Source organism: Asterias amurensis, chromosome 7, assembly GCF_032118995.1.
Source record: "Asterias amurensis chromosome 7, ASM3211899v1".
Taxonomy (NCBI): domain Eukaryota; kingdom Metazoa; phylum Echinodermata; class Asteroidea; order Forcipulatida; family Asteriidae; genus Asterias; species Asterias amurensis.
In genome coordinates this window covers 2,141,922-2,169,852 of record NC_092654.1, presented here as the reverse complement: position 1 = coordinate 2,169,852, position 27,931 = coordinate 2,141,922, and the positions used below count along the sequence as shown (strand labels likewise).

The 27,931-nt window shown below is 37.5% G+C and overlaps 1 protein-coding gene across 1 annotated transcript; it reads right to left on the bottom strand.

The window, feature by feature from the left end:
- Nucleotides 1–21: 21 nt before the first annotated feature.
- On the bottom strand, nucleotides 22–27,931 carry LOC139939817 (proline-rich protein 5-like). Its single transcript, XM_071935949.1, has 9 exons — nucleotides 27,405–27,931; nucleotides 15,685–16,054; nucleotides 11,802–11,882; nucleotides 9,923–9,971; nucleotides 5,919–5,976; nucleotides 2,928–3,028; nucleotides 2,699–2,777; nucleotides 1,969–2,205; nucleotides 22–1,558 (listed from the first exon to the last, which is right to left on the bottom strand). Exons 2-9 carry the CDS (start codon nucleotides 15,912–15,914, stop codon nucleotides 1,305–1,307), a joined length of 1,089 nt encoding a protein of 362 aa, XP_071792050.1. The 5' UTR covers nucleotides 15,915–16,054; nucleotides 27,405–27,931; the 3' UTR covers nucleotides 22–1,304.

Here is a 27,931-nt window from a genome sequence, read left to right as displayed (position 1 = left end):
CAACTCTGCCCTGGGGCGAGATTGCTTTATACTTTGTCTTTATTTGCTTCACAAAATTTACATTTTAGTCTTTCATTTCTGTTCACAATAAATCTTTGAATACATTTGAATATTTACACTTCATAATGGAAATTTCTCATAATTTAAAGGACCATCAATCAACTGAGTGGCAGGGAAATTGAATAGCAGCTATGGCAAGTGATTGTTTTTGAAGTTTAGGTATTTTATCACCGGAATTTCTGGGTTAAGTTCCATATTTTGATGGTCAATGACCCAATGGTTTACAAATGTAGTGGTTTGTAAATAGGTAGCAGGCGCGCAGGCCAAGATTGCCGATTGTAGTGTACATTGCTAGTAATAGTGAGTACCCCCTCTATTGATTGTATCTGGAAAGTCTCACTTTTGTCTAAGCTGGCTCACCGTGATTTTCTTCTACAGCTACAACTTTCGTGGAATGTTTTAATAACAAGCAGGTTAACTTATAAGAACAGGAACACAGCGCAAATTTCACGAGACACAATTTGCTCTACATTGAATACGGACCAGTATTTGCCAAAGAAACTTCACATTTTTTCTGTGTGCCAACTGAACAATGTCAAATTACATTCACGTATCAACTCCTCATTTGCAAAGTTCGCGCCTCTTGCGGTATATTGTCCCTATTTACACAAAAAACATCGTGTCTCCTACTGCAAGCGTCCGAACTACCCCTGTGAATTAAATGGTTCCCTCGGAGAGCACTTGTCTAATTTTCGAAGCTGTTTAGGAAAACATTGCTGCAACGGTGTGGGAACCAGTCTTTGCAGTGAAATATTATTACGTAGATCACGAATGCTAACATTGTAATAACCTTGTAAATTGCCCCGTATACACAATCATTGTGATTTCCTTTTATGATACACTTCCTCATGGTAAAATCACTGACAGTTTGTTGCCCAACTGGGGAATACAGATAGATATTGATCAATCGTAACATTAATTTTGTGAACTGTTGTGTTTCGTTTTACCTATGATGTGCCCGTCTTCACTATTGTAATACTACACAAAGCAGTGCCGAATTCCCACAACAACAAGTCAAACTTTCCTTCGTGCCAAAACTACAATTATTTTCATGTTTAGAAAAATACCGTCTTTTTCACTTACGCCCTCAGAAGTTTCATGCCGCGGTGCAATAACAAACTTTGGTAGAAACAGTTCTTTGCAAGATACTCGGCCTTGTTTCGGGTCCAGCCCGATTGATCCCCAGTTCCGTTTGGGAATTTGTAATTGGCTAATAATCTTCTGAAAGTTCATCGGGTCTGACGTCAGCACTCGTGGTCCGTCATTTCGTACGTTCGTTTCTTTTCGTCCTCTAGTAGCGTTTCAAGCGATGAGAGTACGTGGCTCCCTCTTCGTCGCGAGTTCGGTGACCTTCGGATGGCTCCGAGACTTGCCGAGTGCTCACGAGGTGACATCGTTGGGGTGTGGGTGGGAGAGGACAGCACGTCCGTCGACCTTGACGTGACGGTCGGCTCGGTGAATTGCAAGCTGGTTGGTCTAGAGCGCCCTCGGCCGTTCTCTGTTGACATAAAATAATTTTATATTATAACAACATACTTTGAAATGCACATAATTTGTAATGGCCACTTGTGATGTCTTCCTCAAAAACACTTTGAAAAACAAATCATTTCGGAGTCAACGATCAAGCGACAAAGTTGCACCACTTTTTCTAAAAATCATCACCTCCAAGAGAGTACTTCTTCTACACTTTGTATAAGTGAAAGTATTTCCAATGACATAAAAAAGTACCTAAACGCAAGAATCTTGACGGGAATGTTAGTTTATCAAATAAACAATAAATGACTATAAACTCAAAATGGTTACAACAACCTTCTTGTTATACCCTTGCCAAGAGCCTTGTTTTTGCAACCAAAACCAAAATAATAAACAGGGGGAAAAAGTGGGAAATAAATTCTGAACATGACTTGCCTTGTCGTCTCCGTGAACTTTCACACATCATCGGCTGTATCTTCGCAGCTACGGTCGGTTCGTCGCCCCCGAAGTAAAGCCCCCTGGTACCCAGGTAGGGGCATACCACCTTAGCAACCAGAGATTCAATATGGAGGTGTTCTTCTGACGGGTACCCGCTCTCCCGTACGCTCTGAAGGTGGAGTAGCATCTGCACTATTTCATTGGGAACAGCGGATCTATCAGCAGAGAGAGCATCTGTATTTAAAAAAAAAAAAAAAACAATGATTGAACTCATCATTTATTCAGATGATCAATGACAAAAGCAACTTATGGGATTAGCAATCTACACTTTTCGTATTCACACATCGCGGCATGTCGTGACCGATTGGTTTAAGAGCACGGGACTCAATCCGGGGGTGTTTCTGATCAGCAGGGTGTGGGTTCTAGTCCCTGCCGTGGCACTTGTGTCATTAAGTACGATACTTTACTGTAGTTGCTATATCCTTCGGGTGGGACGTTTAAAGTTGTAGGTCCTGTGTACTTACTAGGTTTTTCGGTAGTACAAGTAAAAGAACCAAGAACATTTTAGCAGTAAATCCATGTGTATCAGGTTCACATTGCACGCACTCTTGTTTACAGGTTTCCTCTGGCTTGTGAGCTACAGTCAATTAAGTTCACTTAAGAGGCATCTTGGTTTCATTAACAGAATCGTGTGATTATCACCTAAGATGTAAACTGGGAAACATACCTTTTAGAGTGTGCAGCTTCAATACGATGTGGTCTCGAAATCCCAATAAACTCAGCTGCAGTATCGTTAAACCTCTTGTCTGTTAACAAAGAATAATAAAACAAGTTTAACCGAAAACAAAAATATAAATTACGAAAGCCCGTTAGTGTTATCTTAAAGAGCAGTACTTTTGTTCAGGAGCTGTTTTTGTATTGGTGAAATATCTGTACTTTTTCTTGCCTTTACTTACCGTGCTCACTTGAACCGGACAGAATATTGCTCTAAGTGTGGGCAGAATTTCACAGAAGAATTTCGTCCATTGCTTGGCGAGGCTTGCTAGAAGTTTAGGTCCTGCAAAATACAAAATTATATTAGATACAGAATGTCAAATCTCTGTTATTATATCATCAAAACAAATACAACTCCTTAAATCTTGTTACTGTTATTTTTTTAATGCATGGCGTCTTACTGATGTAGTAATCGTGGTTGGGTTAATCGTCGATTTGAAACGCACATTAAACAGTCGTCGTATCGTAACATCTCGCTGCTCTGTCGTCACAATCTAGAGCCATCGACTTTTGATAAAGAAATAGTTTATTTCCGCACGATTTCTCGCGCCAAAAGGCATTATGGGCAAATTATCTCTGAGGATAACAACACTGGATAATAAAATAAAAAGTCGAGGCGTGTGCAGGCAGTGACATCGCTATGTAATAAAAATTAATTTGAGTCGACCGCCGTAAAGATGTTAAATAAAAAATATAGAATATTACGTGAGTTTGCGAAGAAGCGATTAAAGACGAGTATAATAATGTTTATCAGAAGAAAAACATAGTGAACGTATATACATTATAAACGTCAAAGTCAAGTGCCACTCATCCTATAAGAAATATTTATGTCCGAAATGCTCTCAGCTTTGACATGTTGCATTTTTAAGTATGCTTACAAGCTCAGCTTTTCGATCAAGGGCACTTGGTGGTGGGAAATACATTACATTCAACGTTCTGGCGTTTTTTAAGTGAGTTTCGTGTTTGTAAATCAGCCTTAAAGGCAGTGTCACTTTTGTCATAAGAGTGTACCCTGCTAATAGTGCTTACACCGATTAGGCCTACTTTTAGAGGCATACGAAAGTACAGTTCCAACCAAACCGATGCTAGTTTTTTTGTAATCATTTTCGAACAACTAATGTGAATTAATTTCTCTTTATCAAGGAAGAACAACTTATGTTGTATACCAAGACTATACATGAACCGATAAGCTTTCGTAGCGACAACTTCATCAGATGCAAAGAAAGTTAATGGTCCACTGCCCCCAAATTCTTGAATAGATTGATTAGGAATGTCCATTTAGAAACTTCCGTTGGAATTGGTAAAATGGACATCTTTACTGATGTCCACTGCCCCTTTAAGGTAATGCAGCAGCTATACCGCAGTGGGTCGATGGAAATAGAGCCAAGTGACATGTGAGAGTGTTGCATGCATCGAGAGGTGTCAAACACGCCTTTGTGTTTATCTTACAGTTCCTACCGTCAGATTTCTTATTACACCCTTTCAATGTATGAAAACAACTCGGTTATTATAAGCACTGGATGATGTGGGTTTTGATTCCTGCAATTACATGTTGCTTATGTAGGCCTACTCAATTGTTTTGATAGTACTCTTTATTTTTAGACTCTTTATTTTGACTTCGTTTTACATCTCAACCAGCGCTGATCTCAACCTTCAACAACCGATAATATTTTTTTTAAAGTCATGTTGTCATAAAGTCCATTATAGGCCTACATTGTTCAAGCTTTGTACTCGATTTCTGCCCTGTTGTTCATGTACTGACATTTATATTATAAAACTATATGAAGACTGTTTATTTATTTATTTCATTTTTAAATCTTGCCTTTTAACAGCAACTACTTTTAAACTACTTTTAAACTACTAATTTTAAACAATGCTTTTATTCGATTCCTGTCATTGCTCATCAACTGACATTTCTAAATAATATTCTTTATTTTCATACAGGCGTTATACTCTTAGCCCCCCCCCCCCCCTCTTCGTTTTACATCTGATAACATAATAACTCCTATAAATCATTTTAAAACAATTTTGTCACGGCTGTATTAATCCATTATCCAAGCCCTGTAATGGATATGGCGCTCGTGATAAATTATTCACTTAAAGTCTGATTATGTGCTGCTCGTGCTCAAAGTGAACCTCACACCTCTATGCTCACAGTCATTACGAGATGCAACCTCAGCTCCCAGTTCAACATTGAGGTCATGTGTGCGTTGGAATACTTAATGACCAATGGGCGGGTTACAACTCTCATCATACTCTAATTGGCCAAAGAACCGTGCGGTCTGACGCACGGGGCATAAACATGTTTACAACGAAACGTGACTTAAACTATTCAATTCTACGAAAGCAGTAGGCCTACTTCTCGCCCAATACTTCTCTTACTTTAGCGCTGAAACAAGGGTACAATAGGGGGCACAAGGGGGGGGGGGGCGGCGCCGTTTTTGCTAGGGGACGTACACAAAGGGTGCACCATTTCTGCTATAGGGGCACAGGGGGGGGGGGTGAACCAATTTTGGTAGGGGCACTTCTGACCAATCAAAACTGTTTTATTATTCTCTTAAACGAGCCCATTTTCGGCACTCTTGTTTGCTAAGCAACTCTTATACTTAAGAAGCTCTATAAAACTGGACACCGGTGTCAGATGCAATTGTGTCCGCCGTGCAATACTGTCCGCTCCGGACACTTTTGCACATGCAATCGTGTCCGGGGCTGTATGCAAAAACCGTCCGGTGGACATGTACGTGACTGTGCACTGAACCTACGTAGCGTATATGCAGCATGAACATTCACGTATTTGATTGCAGCGAATACCCAACGGCCGAACATTTTCCATGTCATTCATGAAATGCACTTAGCTTGTAAAAAAAAATGGCGAACGTGTTCCGTCGACCAAGGGCGATTTTGCACGGGGGTGGACACAACTGCATATGCAAGTGTGTCCGGGCGGACACATTGCATTATGCAGCAGCGTCCGGGCGGACACGACTGCATATGCAAAACCGTCCGGCGGACATTATTGCATATGCAATAATGTCCTCCGGGTAGTATTGCATAGAGGACATAGTTACATGCGACACCGGTTTATGTGTAATTTACTTTGGGAGTGGTTGGTAAAAACATTGTCAAAGCTGGTATGTTTTGGGGGATCAATTACAAAAGTCTCGGTAGCTTACCATCCTCAGTTACTATGGCTCCGTACATCACATCCAGTCCTCGTCGCAAAAGATTTTTCTGTATAGATGACAAAGGAAAAGAATATCAAGCGATTTTGTCTGACATAATGGTCCGTGTAGGTGGGGCAGTCCTTTCACTTGAAGTGGGGGGGGGGGTGGCACTTTGTAGGTTTTTTTTGAGAGCACTATGTACAACTTCCTGGATTTTTTTCGTGGATGGACACAGGTGCAGTTGAGATTTATATTTTTTAGATCTTGTTTATTTATTAATTCAATTACTTATTTATCTATCTTTTTTGTTATTATTATCATTATGTTTTTCTTCTATAAATTAATTTATTTATTCATGTATTTATTAATTGTTTTTGTTGGGGGAGCCTTTTTCAGCTGTGTATAGTTTAGGTATTCAATTCAGCTGGAACTATTATCTGCAGATGATTGAATTATATCAACTATTTCACGCCACGTGAGTGTCACACGAATATAATTCCAGCAAATTTATCACAAACAGCCAGCAATTACTAGGCTATACGTGTAGCCTACTCCTCTCTCACAACATTATTTATAACGTATCTGAACGTTCATCACATGCCAAAACAAATACCGTCAGTCTACGTAGAAAAAACACTGGCGCACTATAATCAGCGTTCTCAAGAACCTAATTCCGTCCACGCAAATTGTGGTAGCTCCGAGCGCATAATGGGAAAAGATACACAAGAACAACTCATTTTATGCACGCTGTGTAGATAGCCCGAGGTCTTGGGCTTTCCTCTCACTCTTGAATATGCACCTCATTAGCTAAAAGAGCTACATTGGTACAGTAGCCTGTCAGCAGCAGCAATTTATTCTGCCTTGGAAAATAGACTGCTTACGATGGAGTATAAAAATATGGCTGCAAAGCTAAAATGTTTTGCGGCCAAAACTGAGTTACGCGGTATTCGTCTGCTCATTGTGGTATTTCCTGATCACAGTGTAAACACAAAAGCTTTGTAAAAATTAAACGATGTATTATCAGTTAAATGACCGTGACAATTTAAGGAATGTGGTTGCTGCGTCTTGCACAAAAACACACACAAACAAACAAACAAACAAACAAACAAACAAACAAACAAACAAACAAACAAACAAACAAACAAACAAACAAACAAACAAACAAACAAACAAACAAACAAACAAACAAACAAACAAACAAACAAACAAACAAACAAACAAACAAACAAACAAACAAAAAACAAACAAACAAACAAACACACCAACAAACAAACAAACAAACAAACAAACAAACAAACAAACAAACAAACAAACAAACAAACAAACAAACAAACAAACAAACAAACAAACAAACAAACAAACAAACAAACAAACAAACAAACAAACAAACAAACAAACAAACAAACAAACAAACAAACAAACAAACAAACAAACAAACAAACAAACAAACAAACAAACAAACAAACAAACAAACAAACAAACAAACAAACAAACAAACAAACAAACAAACAAACAAACAAACAAACAAACAGATACGCGAATCATGTGTGTAACAATTACGTTTTAGAATTGAATTAAATTTAAATGATTGACGTCGATGTTATATAAGACTCCCTTGGGTCAGAATCGACTGGGGCATGGGATTCCGGGTCCCGGCCCACGGGGCCTGACTAATTTATGGGTCAGTTTGACCCGAAGAATTTGTGCCAAAAATGACCCGATGTCAAACTGAGGGTGAGTCAAGTCAAAATCCCATTTGAAACCATGCAGTTTCATGGTAAATTCTGACCCAGGTTTTTTTGCGCAAGGAGAAATAGCATACATCATAATGAAGAAACACCATGCAAGGTCGAATCGAAGAAAGCATATAAGACCTTCTTTACTTAAAATACCCAATTAAAAATGCCGTAGAGTCTTTATGTGAAGACAGCTCGTACAAAATAGGTTACTAGTTCTTTGAGTAGTGTGTTAATAGTTGGTTGTCAGTTTCTTAGACTGTCATGAATTAACCTCTTTCTACGGGAATCAAGATGTCGTCTCTTTAATTTGACATTTCAATCATGGTCACTGTTGACTGAGCATGCGTCAAATGAAATCTTAATTGAGAGCACATTCGTCTTTTCTTGATGGACACTGACTGAAGATTCTATTGATTGATAAGTTCATTTAGGCAATACGTTTTTACGTACGCCATGGGTATAAAATTGAAAATGCAATTTTAGGGCAGGGACCTTGTGAATAATTATATTCTCACGCGCACGGGAGATTTCCATCAAGTGCAGTTGTCTGCTCCGATGATAATTTTGTTAAATCGAAGGTGAATAATGTTACTGCGGTGCACTCGCCGCCTATAACGTGGACAGAGTCAGTTTGCTGTGTATGCTGTTTATGTATAAAGATGAAAGTCAGGTTGTTTTGTTGTATGTGTTGGATTGTTAGAAGAGGACATTGATTTTCCCCATTTCCCCATTCAAGTGAGCCTTACTCTATCAGCATCCCGTTATATCAGACATTCTTTTACAACTACCCGAAGTTACCGTAGGGGCATGCTATTATATAAAAAATACTTGCTGGTTTTATTATATAGGGTAAAATCATGATGAAATGATATTTTATCATACAATGTTACCAAAAAGTAGAACGTTTTGCATATTATAGGCCTATAGCTTATAAAGGTATAAACTAAAGGGTCCCACCTCTTGAGTCCGCAGAAGGATTTTATTCTTGAACGCAACAGGGTTTATCACACACAAACTATATTTTTTTATAATATAGGGCAAACAAAATCACTGAAATTTTATCGTTACCAAAAAGTATAAATAGTTGTTGTGTTTTGTATGTGGGCTTGTCTCCCTATATTACACGGGTATGGTCCTAAATTAGTTAGACACTTTCACACACAAAGGCTTATTGGATGAAACAAAACACTGTTTAGACCTGTAATTCCAGCAGGCCTGTGAATGTTTTCTCTTCAATCCAACCAATATCTTCAATTTAAGTTCACCTTAACTGATTCCACTATCGCCCACGTGTTTTCCAATCATCATCATACAGCCATGCTTCGCCACACGGCAGCAAGGGCGCACAGTGTCACCTTTCTGCACTTGCATGCCAGCCGCCATTTTTATACTTAAACCGGCTGAAGTGAAGCTTGCGCTCGGATCGATTTGACACAAGTGGACAGAGAGAAATCAGCCGTGATTTCTTGTATTCGTCGTCATAGAGAGCTTGCTGCAAAGAATTTGTGCGTTGTATGGCAGCTTGATATTATAATGTAGAAATTTTATGATTTTCCGGGAAAATGTAATTTTATGTCTGACAGCACACGAGTCTCTATATCATATTTACATTGATTGTAAACCAATAGAGCAGGTGGTATCCGATAACTAGTTTCTCCTTCATAATACATAAATACGAATTGAATTTTGGGCATTTTGGCACAAAACTTGAAATATGTACTCCAAGGTCATTTTCAATTATAAGATGCTCTAATTTTTCAATATATCATTGCCTTTATGCACGAACAAAGGGGGGGGGGGGGTGACTGGACCTAATCCATGTCTATTGAGTTCGACCTATCGGATCCCCTCTATTAAAAACACACTTTGAAATTACTTCAGGAAAGTATGGCAAGTAAAACAGCTACTTTTTTTAATCACTATTGCGAAATTGAACATTGTTTTATTTTTACCCAGATAATATTATGTTTTTGGATCATAGGCCTATTATTTGAAAATGTGGCAGCCGGATGCACGCATTGAATTGTGTACAGCCCTGTGGAGACATCTTTTTCCCTTTCCTTTGTCCTTGTACCTTTTATTTTGGAGGCCCACACAAAATGTCTTGTGAAGCACCCCAGTCTTTAGAATTTCCCTTTTAGTTTTCTCCATCACAGGTAGCAAATATTAAAACAGCACTCTATGTTTTTTTATGTAGGCCTATAGGTCACATTTTTCACACACAGGCATGTAGATTTTCTGATCAGATATACATTTATTAGATAACTTTCTCACCTTGTAGTAATCAGTTATGAATTCACCAATTTCCGATTTCAAAGCAGCCCTGTAAGTACAAAGGCACAGCACAAAATACACGTTAGAAAGTACTTGTGTTAACCAACAGATGTTCACTGCGCTCTCGACCAATCAGAAGCGAGCAGACAACTTGTTCCAAAAAGCGCCTCTTTTGTTCTCTGTACATACTTCACATACCACGTTTAGTGTTGCGTTAGTAAATCATGGCGACGTGCTCGTGTGGGCTGGACACTACACTCCAATGCAGCAAAAAACATCATGTTTTACAAGAATTTCTACAAGAAAACAGCTGGAATTTTACTCATGCTAACTTTGGACACTATAGGTGACGGAGAGCCAGGCTGATAAGGGTGAGCTACTCGTTAAATCGGGTAATTACGTGCTAATTATGTGTACAGTTTGTGCAAGTTTGTGCAATGGTCGGTGGCATTAATGCCACGCCGACCATTTTCCAAACTTGCACAAACTGTTCGGTTTTCTGTTGTTGTCTTGCTCTTAATGTTCAACTGGGTGTGTCGCGGGATTCCGTGTCACGCCCCACTGGACTGTCAAATAAACTCAGGTGTGTACTCTGCTACACTTAGCACCACTTCTAGATAGTTGATGAGATAATGTTGAGAGGAATGTAATGTAAACTTGGTCATTTTCGAGCTTTTTTTATGGACTTTTACCAAGCAGTAACTGAACCTATTATGTGAAAATGGGGTAGGTCTTTGTGTTTGACACTAGTAATTTGACCACAGGCGCACGACACAGGGGCAGGGGGCAACTGCCCTCCCAAAATCGGGAAAAACAGTGGGGATATTTTGTGTAAGGAGAACAAATTGGCAAAAGAAAGCATGAATGAATTTTATCTGGTATTATGGTACATGTTTTTTCGGAAGTGTAACACAAATTTCGGTCAAATCAACCCCTCTTAACGAAAGAGTCCATAGGCCTGTAACTTACAAAACACGCACAATTAAAGAAATAGCAGACATTCAGCTCAAATATACTGGGTAGTGACTGGGAAAATTTACAGTAAATAAACAGCATGGTCGATTGGTTGGGCTAATAAAATTCCAGGGAATAAAATCACGGCAGGTTTCTCAGCGTCGAGAACAATACGTGAGGACGACCCGCCCAAATGTTACTGTCAATTGACACAAGACATTTAACATTTACTCAATTACAATAAGCCTACACGATGGATAAGTGACAGATATGAAAAGGATAAAGTCAGATTAGTATTTGCCCTCTAGGCTTGTAACGTGCAATAAATCTTACTGTCCATTTGTTCCGTGAGTAAAAAGGAAGATAATCCAATTCATCCACTCGTAATATTTTATTTATTCAAATCATAAAATTTGTTTTGATGTGCCACATTGAAGTGCCAAGTTTTTTTCTGGATCTGTGTTCAGTTTAATTTAATTGATTTAATTTACCACGATCAATGTAAAAAAAAAAAATCATTATTTCTTTAGAACCTTAAAAGTAAATGAAATTAGCAGACATAAAAAAAACATTTCCAGAAATACAATCACATTACAATATGTAAAATGTGATAAGAAAATACAATCTCATATGTCTCATAGAGAGTGCAGTGCACTCACCGTCAGATTTGTATCAACTTATGATAATTTTATGATGAAAAGGGGCACATCTTGGTGTTCAGATGCTATTTTAGTAAGTATACTGAATTTGTGTAGAAACTATGAGGAAACAAGTAGTATTCACATACTACAAGTAAAGTATCTTGCCTGTCTGAAAGGCCATGGAATGTACAAGGCCACTTCTTTTGAAAAGAAAGGTTTATACACATAGGCTATAGAAAAGACAACAAATGTGTTGAAACAAGAAAAGCATTCATTGGTCTTACCTCACTTGCTCATTCAAGTCGTCCAGTTCCCCTGGTGCAAGTCTGCCTCCTCGAAAGAGTGACAGAACCTTCTTCTGTACGCTGCATTGATTAATAACAAAAATCGTATTGGAATTAGTAATACTATTATGGTTTAAAATGGTGCATTAAGGATCGCCGTACATTTAATGTAGGATTATCATTGAGTTTGAAGCATATTTTTCAATGGTCTTAGGGAGGGGTGATTACTAATTTATTGAGAATTACAGTAATGATAATAAGAGATGGCATTTTTTACGGGGGTATTACAAAATAGGCCTTACCTCATCGCCCAAATAAGGAAATGCCAAACTGCATATTATGCAGTTTAGCTTGTTAATTTTATTCATTTAAATTGAAATACCTTAAAAGTTCTTTATATAATGAATAGTTTACTTACGAAACATTGATTGAACTTTGTTACAAAAACAGATTAAATTAAAAAGATATTTTTAGGGTTGCCTAGGATGTTAACTCAAGCTTACTGCTATACTACAATAACGTACAAACGTAAAAGCTTTCATTTAAAAATGCTCTACAGAGTTTTTCAATGAAATAATAGTGTTGCCATTCCAAAACAACAACCAATGATTTTAGAATTAGACAAAATTAATATGTCGGTGGGGTCAATTTCATGGCGCTATTTCGAATTAAAGATGTAGGACTCAAGTCCTCTATAAATGAATCGACAACATCACAAAATTCCACCTTATTTTACAACACTAAACATAAATCATCCTCCATCTCTTTGCTAATTACACGTCCTAGCATTGTTTCTCGTCAAACCAAACCACTTAGCTCTAACTATCGTTTTAGTTTCCACGAACCATGGCAAGAGGCTAATGTTATGGGGACATGACATTGACTGTTTGTTTAAGCGAGTATCGAAGAAGCTTCTACACATAATACGTATTATTCCAATTGACCGTGAGAAGAAGGCATGCTTCGGTTTCCATTGAATTCCCATATAATTATACTGGGCATTAACTCTTCAAGGAATAGTCGGTGTATAGGAAAAACACTTAAGAAGGAAATAATGGCAAAGGTGACTTATCCTTTTTGTTAGTGCACAATGTGAGGGGAGGAGAGGGGAGGGGGCTTGCTAATTATGAAATTGTTGAGGATAATATTGCTCGGGAAAATGTGAATGGTGTTTCGGCGTCTGCATGCATCGCTTGCCTAGCGACTGTGTCATGAGGTGTGTCAAATTTGCAAATAAAAAGAAATGTTTCTCGTTGTGACATTCGCCCCTTTTTATTTTATATTTGCGTGATTACATCGAATAAAATATGGCGTTTTCGAGTTTGATTAAGTTGTTCCATTACACATACGTTTTTTTTTTTTTTTTTTTTTTTTGGGGGGGGGGGGGAATACAATACTTATTTCCATCCCATGGTTTCAATAGCTAAATTAACCCTCACGCAATTAGATGATGTCACACTTACTTTGATTGCTTCATTGGAAATAAACAACGACCGGAAATAGGTGACCGAATTTTACGAATTAATTTTGCCTCTCCCGACCCCCTTTTTGTGTTTAGGCTACCTCTAGATGTAAACTTATGTAAATTCATTATCTTGTTTGGAATGCTGTCTTCTTTTAAACGTATTAACTCTTAATGCACAGTTAATGCAATCAAATGATAAACAGCTTTGAACTATCGGTTCGGGACTATCAGTGTGTGATGTGATTATTAAGCAAATATTTTTTTTTGCATTTTAATCGCCAGTTTTCCCTTGATAGCCCTTAAACGCCAGCTGTGAGACTTCGTTGATAATTATATAGACGATTTTGTTTCTGGTCTTGAATAACTGACATTGGGAATCTATACTGGGCAGCTTTAATTAAAACAGTATGGTGCTTGTTAGAAAAAACAAGAGCGTGGTGTATATGCCTACTGTTGTCATGTCAACAATTTGGTCGTGTTCCCTACCACCGATTATTTTTGTCTGTCGGTCTCGCTGTGTTTACACATTATGGCTTTGAAAAATACAAATATGGGTAACTTCAAAGGCACCGTGTGATATTCTAGCAAATGATTTACCATAATGATTAACTATCATATCAGAATCCTGACCTTTTTACGTGACCTAGTGAATTGGTGAGAATAATTCATACGAACTATACAAATACAAGGCCTATCCATCTATGGCCTATCTAGTACAATATTTTATTGACCAAGAATCAACATGATTGAACCACAGGTTAGAATGCTTACTTTCTTATACTTGACCTATAGTGCATCGGTGAGAATAATTTATACCGTTTAAAAAATACCCCTCTAGCTCTAGAACTATTATTACTCAGTGTAATTAATCTTTCGGTCTCACCATTAAAAGCAATAACGGAATAGTGAGGTTTAAAAAAACATTGTAATGGTAGCTTGGTGGTGGGTTCAATTCATGATGGTTGAAGGTAAAGTCGACTTTGTTGATGCAACGCCTCTATCTTTGTTTATAGTTCCCTGTAACACTGATGATTATATAATTCAAACTGTAACGTCATAAACAAGGGACCAGACTGGCAAGTTCTACAAACCACCTGTATTCTCAGGTCACTTGTGATACAGTATGTAAAAAAGGGGAACATGGTAATGTTGTTCTTTCCAAAAGCCTCACATGCGCCCATTTTTGTTGAGCTGCTAGTGCCCATACAGTGGATAAACACAACACAATTGTGCTAACCAGAAAAAAAGGTTCACATGTAAACTTTACCACGTCACGTTACGGTCTGTAACTGGTGTCCTGTTTATTTTTGCTTAGCAGAACATTTTCAAGATACATGTTCTGCAAATTGGGGCCATGGTAGGCCTAAACATTATTTGAAACATGTGTGAAGGACTGTTATTATGTGCCCTATGGGACATTGTTTCATAAGTCTGCTTGTTTTTATAACAGTGATTTCGAACTCATTTTGATTAATGGCTCCCCTTTGACTCTCTATGATCATGTGTACATGATGCTGGTTATAAAATTATACGAACTGCAGCCGTGTTTATCGCAAACACTGGACAATATTCAAAACAGAATATGTAGCTCAAAGTCCACGTGCACACTGCACTGTGTCTTGATTACAACGTTCAGTGCAACCAATTGCAGGTAACAGACTGCATGTATGATAATTTTATGATCGCTTTGTCATTCCAGTGTTTTCTTCGTTACCTTCAAAATGATATTGGCGGCTATTGTTAAACATAAGCTGAAGGCCACACAAGACATGACTGCCTACTGTCATTACATACTGTCATAACACAACTAGCGTTCTGTAAGGAATCGGATAGCTGAGTAAATAAACTCGAATGGTGTAGAATGATTGATTACACGAGAATCATTTAAGAAAATTGAACATAACTTTACAGTTAGGTGTACCACAAAACCTTGTTGTCCACATGAGTTATGGTCTATCGTCTGAAAACTACAGCAAACGATGTTTAATTTATGGATGGCCCCTTTCATGATCTTGACCTCAAGTTGTTGTCATTCACTGCACGACTGTTCATAGGTGACAAAAGTCATAGTATTTGTTTAAGTTGTCAATTATGCATTGTGTAAAGAATGGTATTATACTAATTAGCAGATTCCTGAATTTAAATAATTCGTCAAGTACACATCGATGAATCAATTGGTATCTGCAGTTGTTGGATGATCATTTCGTAACAAATTGTTGTACATAGAATAGCCGTCTAATGTCATTAATATACCTATCGTAGTTTCTTCGTATATCCATGTATACGTCGTACGCTTCATGTAAGCGATAGACCTTAGACCTTATACAACCGGCTGCGCTCTTATATGTACACCCAGCGACAATTAAACAAATCTACAATGACAGGTGAAAATAAGTGATCACTGTTAATTAAACTTACCTGTTCCAATCATCGTTCCGTAAGCCCAACACCTGTTGTGATTTTATAGCAGTCTCGTTGTACTCGGCACGCTGCATCACGGCCATCGCAGAGCCTCTTCGCCCACCGCCAACTCCCTTCACCTTACCGAAGAGCGCCCGGCTGATGTCGCCCTGTGAACCCTGGCGATGACCCAGGCTGCTTAGCGGAGGGGCTATGTTGGCAAGTGATTGGCGTGACTTGTTAATCATGGTCGCTATTGATGAGTGCCTTATTTGAATAGGAAGCGTCAAAGTTTAGTGTCGCCCACTTGACGATTGTCTATGGTAACAATGGTAACAGTGAAGATGAGACTGTTAGGGTGCCTGAAGATCACCAGTAGATCTTCTGCCTGTAGAAAAGGAAGAGAGAACAAATACATCTGAAAACCCCAAAACAAACATCGACCAGCAAATAAAAGTATCCTTGATGTAGTGATTCGTCATTGATAACGGTGATAAAAATTGAGGGGATTAATTTAATTTATTTATATTCGCTGGGCGCGTTGAGTAATTTTATTCATTTGAAGATTGACGAGGGTAACAAATGATGTTAATTTCCTTTTAGTGACTTGTGCTACAGCTGCATCCCGTTAAAGTTTTGTCTTCCCTTTTAAAGTGAAATTCATCAGCAGTTTTACCGTTCTTTGTAAAAAGGAGATGCAATTGTTATTATCAGCATTATTTTAATTTTAAAGTCACCTGGAATTTTTTTCTTCTTTTCTTTCAAACATAAGAGTATATGCTTACGAACAATAAAACAATTTTTTTTAGTAATTGTTTGTCACGATTTATATGTTTAAAAAATATATAAAGTTGTTTGGGGGCTGACTCCGCCTACCCCTTTTGTGACGTCAATCGAGGCAGACTTTGCCTGCAATGCGTATAGTAAACACACGTGCAAAGTACATGTACGTCCAAGTCGTGAGTTGGTACATTTCAAAAAGTGTTTTTCTGCATTCAGCGGCAATACACCTGGTCGGCATTGCCGGAAAAAAACATTTTTTTTTTTTTGAAACTTACAAACTCACGACTTGGTCCGTACATGTACTTTGCAATTGTGTTTACAGGCATTACAGGCAAAGTCTGCCTCGATTGACGTCACGAACAGCGCCCTCTCGGGTCGGGGTCTACTCTTAAATTTGCAAATAACATAAGAACTGATTTTTTATAACCTTAGTTAACTGTTTATTCACATTCCACTCATCAAAACACATATATTAGTGACAAAAGCTTTATTTTGAAAAAATACCACTTCCAGGTGACTTTAATGTTGTTTAAATTTTTCTCATGAAACTTAATTATGCAATTTTAAGTTTGAAGACACTAACAAATACACTAACCTTTGGCTATAGGGGGGCAAAATATTTACAAAATATCTTTGTGAGACTGGACCTGTATGTGTGGATTCATATATTTATTTTGGGCATCAAATTAAAGGTGCGATTGTTTTCTGATTTTACTCGAAACTTAGAAAAGACCTTTAACTATTTGTTTTTCATAGATTCGAACAAGTTTTAAGGTTTTATTTTAGGTATTACATGAATCAATCCGCCAAATGCTGAGGTTAAATGTAAAATGATCAGTGAAGTGTCCAAAATAAAGTAAGAGACAGACCAAAGTAAGTGTTTTTTTGAGCGAATGGTTAAACATTTTGGGGTTGTGTTCCTGGAATGCAAAAACGTAGACAAAATACGTTTGGCATAGTGGCAGTTCACCATAACATGGGTTAGAGTGATTGGACTATGAAATATGTAATAATACAACGTCTGCATTTTAATAAATAATACGAAGTGAAACAAATATTTATGTTCCATTTGGCTTAACATTTAATTAGGCATACATTATCATCGCATCAAAATAGCAACGAGTGTATTTTAGTATTGTACGCAGCGCAAACAAATACGAAAGAGGAATAAGTAAAGCAATTAGCATAATAATTTCAATTCTAAATTTGAGGTCTCGAAATCAAATTCGTGGAAAATTACTTCTTTCTCGAAAACTACATCACTTCAGCCGTTTCTCCCAATGTTCTATACCATCAACCTCTCCCTGTTACTTACCAGTTAAGGTTTTAGGCTATTAATTATTTTGAGTAATTACCAATAGTGCCCACTGCCTTTATAGCCATTGGACAGTTTCAGAACAGATTTTTTTTTTTTAAATTCACAGATTTACAAATTACATGAAGGTAATGGTGAAAGACTTCTCTTGAAACATTATTTCATGAAATGCTTTACTTTTGTTATGACACGGCGAAACGTGCGGAAACAAGGGTGGGTTTTTCCGTTATTTTTTTCCCGAGACTCCGATGACCAATTGAAAATAAATTTTCACAGGTTTGTCATTTTAAATATAAGTTGTGATACACGAAGTTTGGGCCTTGGACAATACTGTTTACCGAAAGTATCAAATGGCTTTAAAGAAATGGTAAATCAAACAATACAAAATATGATGGACATAAATAACAAACTACGACTTAATAAGAAGAAAGGTGATATTCCAATTTCCGCTATGATAAACCATGTAGCGATTTAGCGGACGGGTAACTAGAGCGTATAATCCGAATAGAAAAACAACAACATTGCAAAAATGCTTTATGAGTACACACACAGGGATTAAGTGTACATCTATAAACAAGACAACATGATGATGAAACTATTATTAATAACATTATAAGCAAACAGAGAGTGCTGTCTCAATCGTTTATTACCTTGGTGAAAAAGTCCCCAGTTAGTTGGAAGTTCCTGGCTAACAACTCAGCTGCACTGTCATATCTAGCACTGTTTTTAAAATGACTTTATGTTGGAAATGAGCATTGGTCGATTAGGCCTATGCAAACTGTAGCGTATATCACCCAACCGGGAAAATCATTATTTCTTGTCATCAGATGATATATAAGTCCAGAGGGAAGACCAGTCAGGGTGGCATATTAAAAAAAAAACAAGGAAGAATTGATGCGTGTAATTTAGCGCGCAATATCATCACCATCCATTATTGCGGTGGTACAATCGTTATTGATTAGGTCATAAAGAAACAAAGAAACCGCCGGGTAGCCTGGGTCGAGGCTTGAGTAAACTATTTCTTATGGCTATATGAGGCATGAAGTGGTACAGACTTTGTCAAATTATTATAGGCCTAGTTTTGCATGAAGGAGTAATTTCTTTAGATTTAGATTTAGATTTAGATTTATTTATTTGTCCACGTTAAAAACACAGAAACTTGACATCAACTGGAGAGCTGTTGATATTAAATTGTTTTGAGAAAGAGGTAAATTTTCACCCCCAAATTTGAATCTGAGAAAGCCCCCATCAAGAATAAAAGCAGACAACTCTTCATTAATTTCTTGCAACTTTGGTGACCAATAGAGCCAAAATCTTTACTACATTTTTTTTTACGGTTAGGGTAGACAAAAATATGGATCACTTTGTTATTTATAAGATACTTCATATGGATTACATTTTCATTTGATTGTCCCAAAAATCGAAAGTTTTGAATCATGGTTCCTCTCACTCAAGAAAAACACATGCTCACAATGTCCACGTCAAAAATAGAGCCGTTAAAATCCGCCTGGCCAAGCTTGACAAATTGAGGGCGCACTATGTAATCACCTTTATTTTCCAATGGTGAAACGGCCTTTTGTAAAAACCTTCTCCCCCCGTTCATGCCTCTCCGAAACATTGACAGGCAGATAAAGTCACTGTCTGTCCGCACAGCCCGAAGCCGTAAAGGCGCCGGGGACGAGCGAACACATTTATCGATGATCTCATCTTTCTATCTACGACTGGCCTGTTTGGTTGAAAACAAACCAGAATTTGATATCCAGGGTTCAATATTTACCAAAACAGAAAGGGAAGCATTGCCCCAAAGGGCTTGCTACAGTAACAATGACGTCGATTTGTCATATCCGTGGAATTTAGCACGTACAAAAGGCTTCGTTTGATATCAGCTGATCGTGATGTACGGTTTTATGACGTCGCTGCTGGGATTTGCCAATATTGAAGTTGTGCGTTGACGATTTTTGTATACATGGTTTTGTGTAAAAGTGAACAAATTCAAGAGGGAACTGAAGTCATACTTTTTTTATTATAAATTTACTTTAGGTTTAATTGAACTACAAGTATGTAATATTCATCTTTTAAATTTAATGTTTTGTGTGTAAATGTGCCTGAACGGTTTTCTGGAGAAGTGGGCAATATAAGTCATCTTTTTTTGATGATTAGATAATCTCTTTTATTTTGTTCTCAAATAGCACTGTGTCTACTCTCAGCACAGTGAGTAACTCGTCACGATGATCGGTCAATTATTGACATTTTGTAATCACTGCGACTTAACTTCCTGATGTGTTTTCAGTAAAATGTAATTGCAAAATGATTCTTACACTGTCCATACCGTCGCAGGAACAAACATAACGAATACTTGAATTTGATGGTCACAATATGATAGATGATTTGTGCAAACATTGTTCACATTTGAAATATTATTCAAGTTTACAGGTCAATCATTATTTTGAAAACCACATGATGATAAACGCAAACTTTCAAGGGACAACCGATAGCGGACAAAAAATACTGCCGAGAACATTTTTTAGCCCATTTTGTAAAACTTAATTTGTAGTTAAATAAAACGCGAACTATATAAACCTTTAGCACGTTGCCCCTATAGGGTGACAACAACTGCCTTATCTTCTGAGAGGTGGCCTTGCTACTTCGAATAGAGCGCCCTCACCCGGCATAATCCGCGTCTCTTGCTGTTGATTTAAATTACCTATAGCAAATGATTGATGACGCAATCATTTATATTGGTGTGAAGCAATCACTGTGTAGCTTACCAGAGCAAGAAGACCTTGTTTGTCTCGTCGTGCTTGATCGTTTTTCTGCATAATGTTTGAATTAATCATTATGTAAGCTTGGGTGGCGCCGAATCTCCCAGTAAATAGCCTTTTAGACACAATTTGCATTTTGTTTGCATAAAAATGAGTGGCTGACTTAGAACATTTTCTGATGGGAGGCAAGATACTACATGTTATTAAGGAAACTTGTAAGGACAATCCCGACTCTCTTAGTGAATAGCCCTATTAAACACATTTCGCATTTGTTTTACATAATTTCAAGAGTGTGTGACTTTGCACATTACATGATGGCATGCAATGCACTGCACATATTATCGTTAGGGGGAATGTTTAGGAGGGTATTAGAAGGGTTTTGTATAATTGTAGAGACAAATCCCGCCAGAATAAAAATCCCTTTTTTTTTTTTTTTTGAACATTAACCCAAATTGTTAACAATATCTGAATTAAAAACATGGCAAACCTTTTTTGTGTTAATCTTTGACCATCTAATAATTACTATACCCCCCTCAAACAATGTGAATATTAATTTAGGGATAAAACAAACCAAATAAATACCCTGTTATCTCCGAGGAATTCACTATTCTGCCCAAACACGAATCCACGAGTCACGTCTTGAGTACATAAACCACAATCGCCTATGATAATACTTGATGCTATTCACTTGGGAAACAGACATACATACGTAATAATTTGCCCACAACACTCGGTAACTTCTCAATATGGGACAGACACACATATATCTTTTACATTGCCTTGGTGGGCTCGCGAGTCCAACCAATTACGTGTTAGTTGACCTTTTTAGAGAAGAGTGGTGTCTGTTTTGGGGAGAGTAACCTAATTATCAACCTCTCGTATTTAACCTGTGAAAGTTACGTGTATTTCATAAAGGTCGTCAAGAAATAAACGAGGATGGTTGGGTTGGTGTTATTATTTTATGGTGGCGATATGTTGGGGAGTATGTGTACTTTTATGTAGCTTAGAGGCACTGTGTATGTTTGGTAATTGTCAAAGAATTGGTGTATCCCATCATAAGCATAAAATAAAAGCCTGTGAAAATTTTGGCTAAACTGTTCATCGAAGTTGCGAGAAAATGATGATAGAAAAAACACACTTGTTGGGCGAATTTGTGTGCTTTCAGATAGGAATAAAGACCTAGCTAAGAAGTCTTTTAATATGTAAGTAAGAAATTACCTCTTTCTCCAAAACTACGTTACTTCAGAGGGGGTCGTTTCCCACAATGTTTAATACCATCAACAGCTCTACAATGCTCGATACCAAGTAAGTTTTTAAGTTAAAATTTGTTTTGGTTAATTATCAAACGTGTAACTCCCCTTTAAAGATAGTTTCAGTCTGGTTTATTTGGGTGTTTTTTCCCGGATTGTGACATACAGAAATTCTTCTAAGAACAATTTATTTGTAGGTGTGCATCTTTAACTTTTCAAGATGCACAAGATGCGTACACTTTTTAACATGCGTAATAAATTTTCAAGATGTTTTGTCTGCAAACTGTGTTGGTGTTGTTGTCATAATCGTCGTTGTTAATAATATTATGATCTTCAAGGGAACTCGAAAATTCCAACAAGGGGATTAAACGCCAAGCTGGCCCATAGCCAAGCTCTCTCGTACAAACATTTGTTTAGCGTTTATGGTTATGAATTGCACAATAAAGAAATTGTGATCCAGTAACCAAACGACTTAATCCAGTCATGTTGAAATAATTTGTAAGCTTGGGGATTCGAACCCACAACCTGGTAATTACAAGTCATGGGATAACCATTGAACCACGCGGTAACATTGTCGTCGTCGTTGTTGTTTCTGTTGTTGTTGGTTGTGTTGCTGTCTTCGACATCGGCGTATCTTACGTATATATCTATTTGGTAGGTTTGATTTCAAAGTTTGGGTTGGTGATCATAAAGGCAATGAATCTTGACCAACACTTAGCTTTTCTGACATACACTTTTATTGAGCACACTCTCGATATTATAGGTGTTCCCAGTCATGTTCGAGGGAAATTATTCTTTGCTATTACAGTAACAGCTTCTTGGTTCCAGCAGCTACTCATACAATGCAATCCAATGCGTACGCAATTATAATGCCCATGTCTGCTAAACCAGACTCCCGTATACTATAAAGACTACTCCAAATCCAGAGTTAAATTACTGTCAATTTGAGCTATAAATTATTTTTGCAGCAGAATGGGAAAAAAATCTAATTTTGTAAAGACCTCGGTCAGTAACCTGAGCACTCTTCGTTTGACAGTCAGTGTACTCTATATCAGAGTAGGCATATACCCTGTTTTTGATATGAAACTGACAAGTAGACGTTAAAGAAAACCATGTATGTGTAAGTCAGCTGTAGCAAAAAATTTCATTTTTTTTATGTTTGAGTGTCGAGGCAGAGCGATTGGGTGCATCCGACTTGAAGTTCTGGTGGCTAGTCATAGGGTGTGGGTTCGAATACCGGTCTTGACACTTGTGTTTAAGCAAGACACTTAACTGCTCCTCTTCACCCATAACTTGGTACTTAGGGGTGAGGGTGAGGGTGGGTTTGAATTGAATTTAAGGACAAAATCGGTTCTTGTGAATGATTTAGCTTGGTGTGGTACAAATTGGCAGCACAGGCTGTGTACTCCCAATATTGAGATTGAAAATGAATTAACTTTATGGCCCATCGGTGACAGGGGGTAATAATGTTGGAGCGCCGCAATAGCCACTGAGTGACGTATTTGAGCGCCATAATAAGAAGGCACTATTATTAGTATCCATTACTATCTTTCATCAAAGTACACGATTCAAAAAGATGTTAAAAACACATTGACGTTCAGTACGACCGGCACAGTTTTCTGGATTAAACTCCTAACTGTGTGAGATATTACAACTTGGTATCAATAAATCATAATTTTACTTAAGGGTCTATACATGAAAATAAGTTAATTCACGCAAAAACTGCACGATTACCACGAGAGAAATGATATTTTATGTGCAAAATTGGGCTTCAACAAAACTGAGAGTGAAAGTTTAATCTGTTTTCTGCCAACATAAGTTATTATTAGGAAGGTTAATTTCGCTAAAATGGGAGTGAGAAAACGTCTCTGATAATATTCACGCAGCACTAACAGTACCTGGGTTAATGCCATTTTAACAGTAGCTATGTTATTGCTTACGGCCTCTGTTCTGAGAAAATGGTATACTTTGTGTGCTTGTCAGCAAGGCATCAACGCCTTTAGCCCTTCTTCTGGCCATACCAAACAGAGAATGTCAATTTGTTCCTCGTAATTACGTCTTGACTTTAAGGAAATAATGTTTATACTGTCTCAAACAGAGTGAACGGTTTTCACTATACAAACTCACTGATTATTACAAAGTTAATTTCAATGCCAACTCCCCAGAGAAACATTCCCACCTGACATTATATGGTACTGTAAAAGTCGAGAGTTGAAAGTCTAACCAATCGCTGTTAACTTTAATTCGATTGCCTCAACCGAATTAAGCATGGTCATATGTGACGCAACCAGACATTTTCATTTGGTGACAACATGGGAGTAGAACTACCTCCGTGGTGACAAGCAGGTAGCGGCACAGTTTGGGGTGGGGCTATTTCATGCATCGAACCTTTGGAACATTTGTGCACTTTTTTGTGTATCTCATTGGGTGAGGGTGGCAAGAGTTTTACAAAATGTCTTCAAGTTTCGACAAGTCTTCCTCGAAGCCTTTGAGAACGACTCTGCTTGGGTCGAAACGTCTTCAGGCCATGAACCATTATTTAGAAAAAGCAAAATGAGGATGTGAAATAATTTACTCATCCCAAATTTGTAAAAACTGAAACCTTGGGTTCAAAGATCAAATTGCTTATCGATAAGGTAAACAATGAGCGAGCTAAAAACAGAAACAAATATAATCGCATATCACATATTAAGCTGCTAATGTCTGTCAATAATTTGTCTACCTTCATTTCCTAAAGGCAAGCATATCGTAATGCGTTTAAGCTGCAACCGAGTCATATACATAAATGTTGTTTGTCAATTACCTGACCTCAATCTACTGAGCAAATACATTTAGTTTTTTAATTTGCGGTGGAGAAAAAATATATAGGCCAATGAAAAATTGGTAAAAACATTGCCTACACGGAGGATACTAAAGGCACACGGACACTATACTCAAAATAATTGTTGGCATAAAAACTTGGTAACAAGCAATGGAGAGCTCAGTTGATAGTATAACACTCTGTGAGAAACCGTTCCCTCTGAAGTAACGTAGTTTTCAAGAAAGAAGTAATTTTCCAATAAAATATTTGAATGTGATTTCAAGACCTCAAAATTACATTTCGAGGTCCCTAAATAAAATCAAGCATCTGAAATCACACAAATTTGTGTGACAAGGATGTTATTTCTTCCATTATCTCGCAACTTTGACGACCAATAACTTCAAAGTTACACAGTTGTTATTTTGTGCATATTTTGAGAAGTATCTCTTTGACAATCACTAAAAGGTGTCCCGCATCTTAAAAGAAAAATTGTTATCCCACCGCATTATAATCATTTCAAGTCTAAAGAAGAAAAACAAAATGTCCATCCGAAACGAATTTTAATCTACGTGGAAAACGTGCATTAAGATTTAGACACTGATTTATATTAAAAACATGCTGATCGAATTCCAATTGCAGCGAGTTTGTATTACCAAATGAAAGTGAAATCCAGGTTGACGTTTATGCTACGGCAATAATCTGAGCCGATACATTAAATTAAATGGTCGATGGGTTTAGATTTATATAACAAACATCCACTTTCGAGTTATTGGAACGTTTTACCCACTGCGATAACATACATCAATATTGAATTAAAGTGGAACAGTGTATTCCTTATAAAATGATGTAAGATTAGATGGCAATAGTTCTGTCGTATAGTTTAAATCGAGTTCTTCGAAGAGTAGAGAACTGTAGGCTACAGAAACGGACAAAATGGCCTAAACATTTGTGAAACTTGGTTTAAAAACTGGATGGATGATAATGGTTGTAAATACGTTGAAAATGTCGATACCTTGAAATTATAAGATACAATATCGGATTCTTGTTTTCATTTTATTGGTTTGCAATAGGGTGATTTGATTTGCTCTTCACACTGGGAGGGGAATGAAATGTTACATATTGATGAAACATTCTTGTATATTTGCATACCACATTCAAAGAAAGTGAAGGAACATATTGGTTGACACAGTAAGAAATACTGAAGAAGGCCACTGTTTTTTTTATAGCATTGTCTTTTTGATTCACTGTTTTACTTGTTTTTTATTATGTCGCAGAGACTATTCCATTATTCTGCTGCTTCTGCGAAAGTTTTTGCTCCATAAAATCTAGTGAAATTCGAGGAATTTTCTATTCTAAGGCTTTTTAATAATTATTGTAAATTATGTCGCAATTCAGCGGTATGCTGCGATGGCATTTTTAAATAAATAAACCACTCATAAACCATTCATGATTGGATTTTGAGCTAAGATTTAAAAATGGATGATATTTTTGATGAGATCTTGAAGATGTTTTATAGGGCCGAAACCCTCCTTGAAAAGAATGTCAACCCGAATACGTTATTTTATCGGAAGACACTGGTATGCCCAGGGGGGAACTGACATCAACCAAGTCACCATTCACTGACTAGTCATGGTATTTAACCATTATTCAGGGATGTCGAAAAGGCAATGAGCAAAAACTACTGGCACCAAAAGGTGACTCGAGTCAGAAAACAGCAATTGGACTTTCGAGGCATACATTTAACATGTTACGCGCCTTGGGTCCGATTTTACGCTGCACCTCACGAAGGGGAAGCCAAATTTCACGCATAAAGAGCATGATTTAACAGAAACAAATAGCCTCACGAAAAACATCTCACATTGCATACTCGAGCCTGATAAAAGGCTTCACCATTGCCCGATATAAATCTAAAGTAAGTCCTCACATATAATATTTAAGTTATAGTTTCAATCTCCATGACATTTGGGCTGACATAAAAAATGGCAAGAAGCGTTTACTGAGTGCATTTGCTGAAACAAAATCGGCTGGTGTCGTTGAATCATTATCGCGGTAACGCTTCTCAAACTTTGGGGCATAAAAACTGATATCTTTTTTACAAAACCACATTACTTCAAAATGAAATGTTTCTCAAAATGCTCTACTATTGAAAGCTGCTGTAGTTAAGCACAAGTTTTTATTGGCAAGTTGATTTTAAGAGTGATTACCAAACGTATATTTTCCCTTTAATGACGTGTATATACGACTGATACAATTTAGAAAACAGATTTTTTTTTTAAACGTAGTTGACTTTTTATGTCAAAGTTATCTTGGGCATTTTAACCATGCCATCCGAAACATGTTAAATGTCAAACATGATGCGACATTACAGAAGGGGAATGAGCTTTGGAACGCTAATCCGTGACAACAAGGCTGCAACCATTTTCGGTTTCGTCTCTTCGAAAACTTGTTTGCTCTTTCCAGTACAGTTTCCCTCTGGTTAGGCATATGCATGTGCGTATATTATTATGTTTTCTGTGAACTTTTCGGGTACAAAGCTGTAATCAATTCATTGTCCGTTCAGTTTTAAAAACGTCGACAGTGACGGTCCTCGACACAGCAATATCGTATTTATTATGGGTGCTATCAATGCTGACAAATTTAAAGGTGGCCCATGCACGACTAGTCGGTTCAGTGAAGATAACACACGAATTTTGATCTGACCTTGTGAGCTGAATTCAGGGTTCAAACCCATTTCAAACTCATTGTGTGGTCTACAAAAGCATACTTTGAAATGTACTTTTTGTGGGGGTTTTTTGAAGGAAAAATTGCAGTATCAAAAGTATACTTACTCAGTCTGGAATCAACACAACTCGTTCTAACTGCTCGCTATTGTTTCCATTGTTGTCAACCTTTTGTTGTTTCGAACACGACTGGCCCTCTGTTGTTCTCTTGCCCCAATTAATTGTTGTCACCTTTTGTTTTAACAATACTGTTCCAAACGAATCGACAACCAATAACCTATACTTGAATGCTGATGTTATCCGAAGTTTTTGGATATTCTGTTCAAAGCCAGGTTTTTGGTTTGTACTGTACTTTTGCCGGTTGAAGAGTTGATTGTGCTGCCACTCAGTTCCACCATAGAGAAATGACTATGGTACCATTATATTCCATTCACCAGTCAGTAGCAATAGCAATCACCGCCAAACATGTTTCGGACAGTGTTAACAAGAAGATCAAAGGCTCCGGTACATATACCTTGTCAGTTTGGCACTCAGTAGTGACCTGGAGACTCAGAAGGTTTTAAAAAGTTCCCAATAACAATCGAGCACAAAGTTCATATCAGTCATTCCTAATACGTAAGGCTTTCATCGGGCTG

Excerpts from the sequence above, each read along its gene's own strand:
- LOC139939817 (XM_071935949.1), bottom strand. The coding sequence starts at position 15,914 with ATGATTAACAAGTCACGCCAATCACTTGCCAACATAGCCCCTCCGCTA. Across the intron at positions 2,778-2,927 it reads GTCCGGTTCAAGTGAGCACG|ACAAGAGGTTTAACGATACT; the intron begins GTAAGTAAAGGC and ends CTTTGTTAACAG. Across the intron at positions 1,559-1,968 it reads AAGTTCACGGAGACGACAAG|AGAACGGCCGAGGGCGCTCT; the intron begins GCAAGTCATGTT and ends TTATGTCAACAG.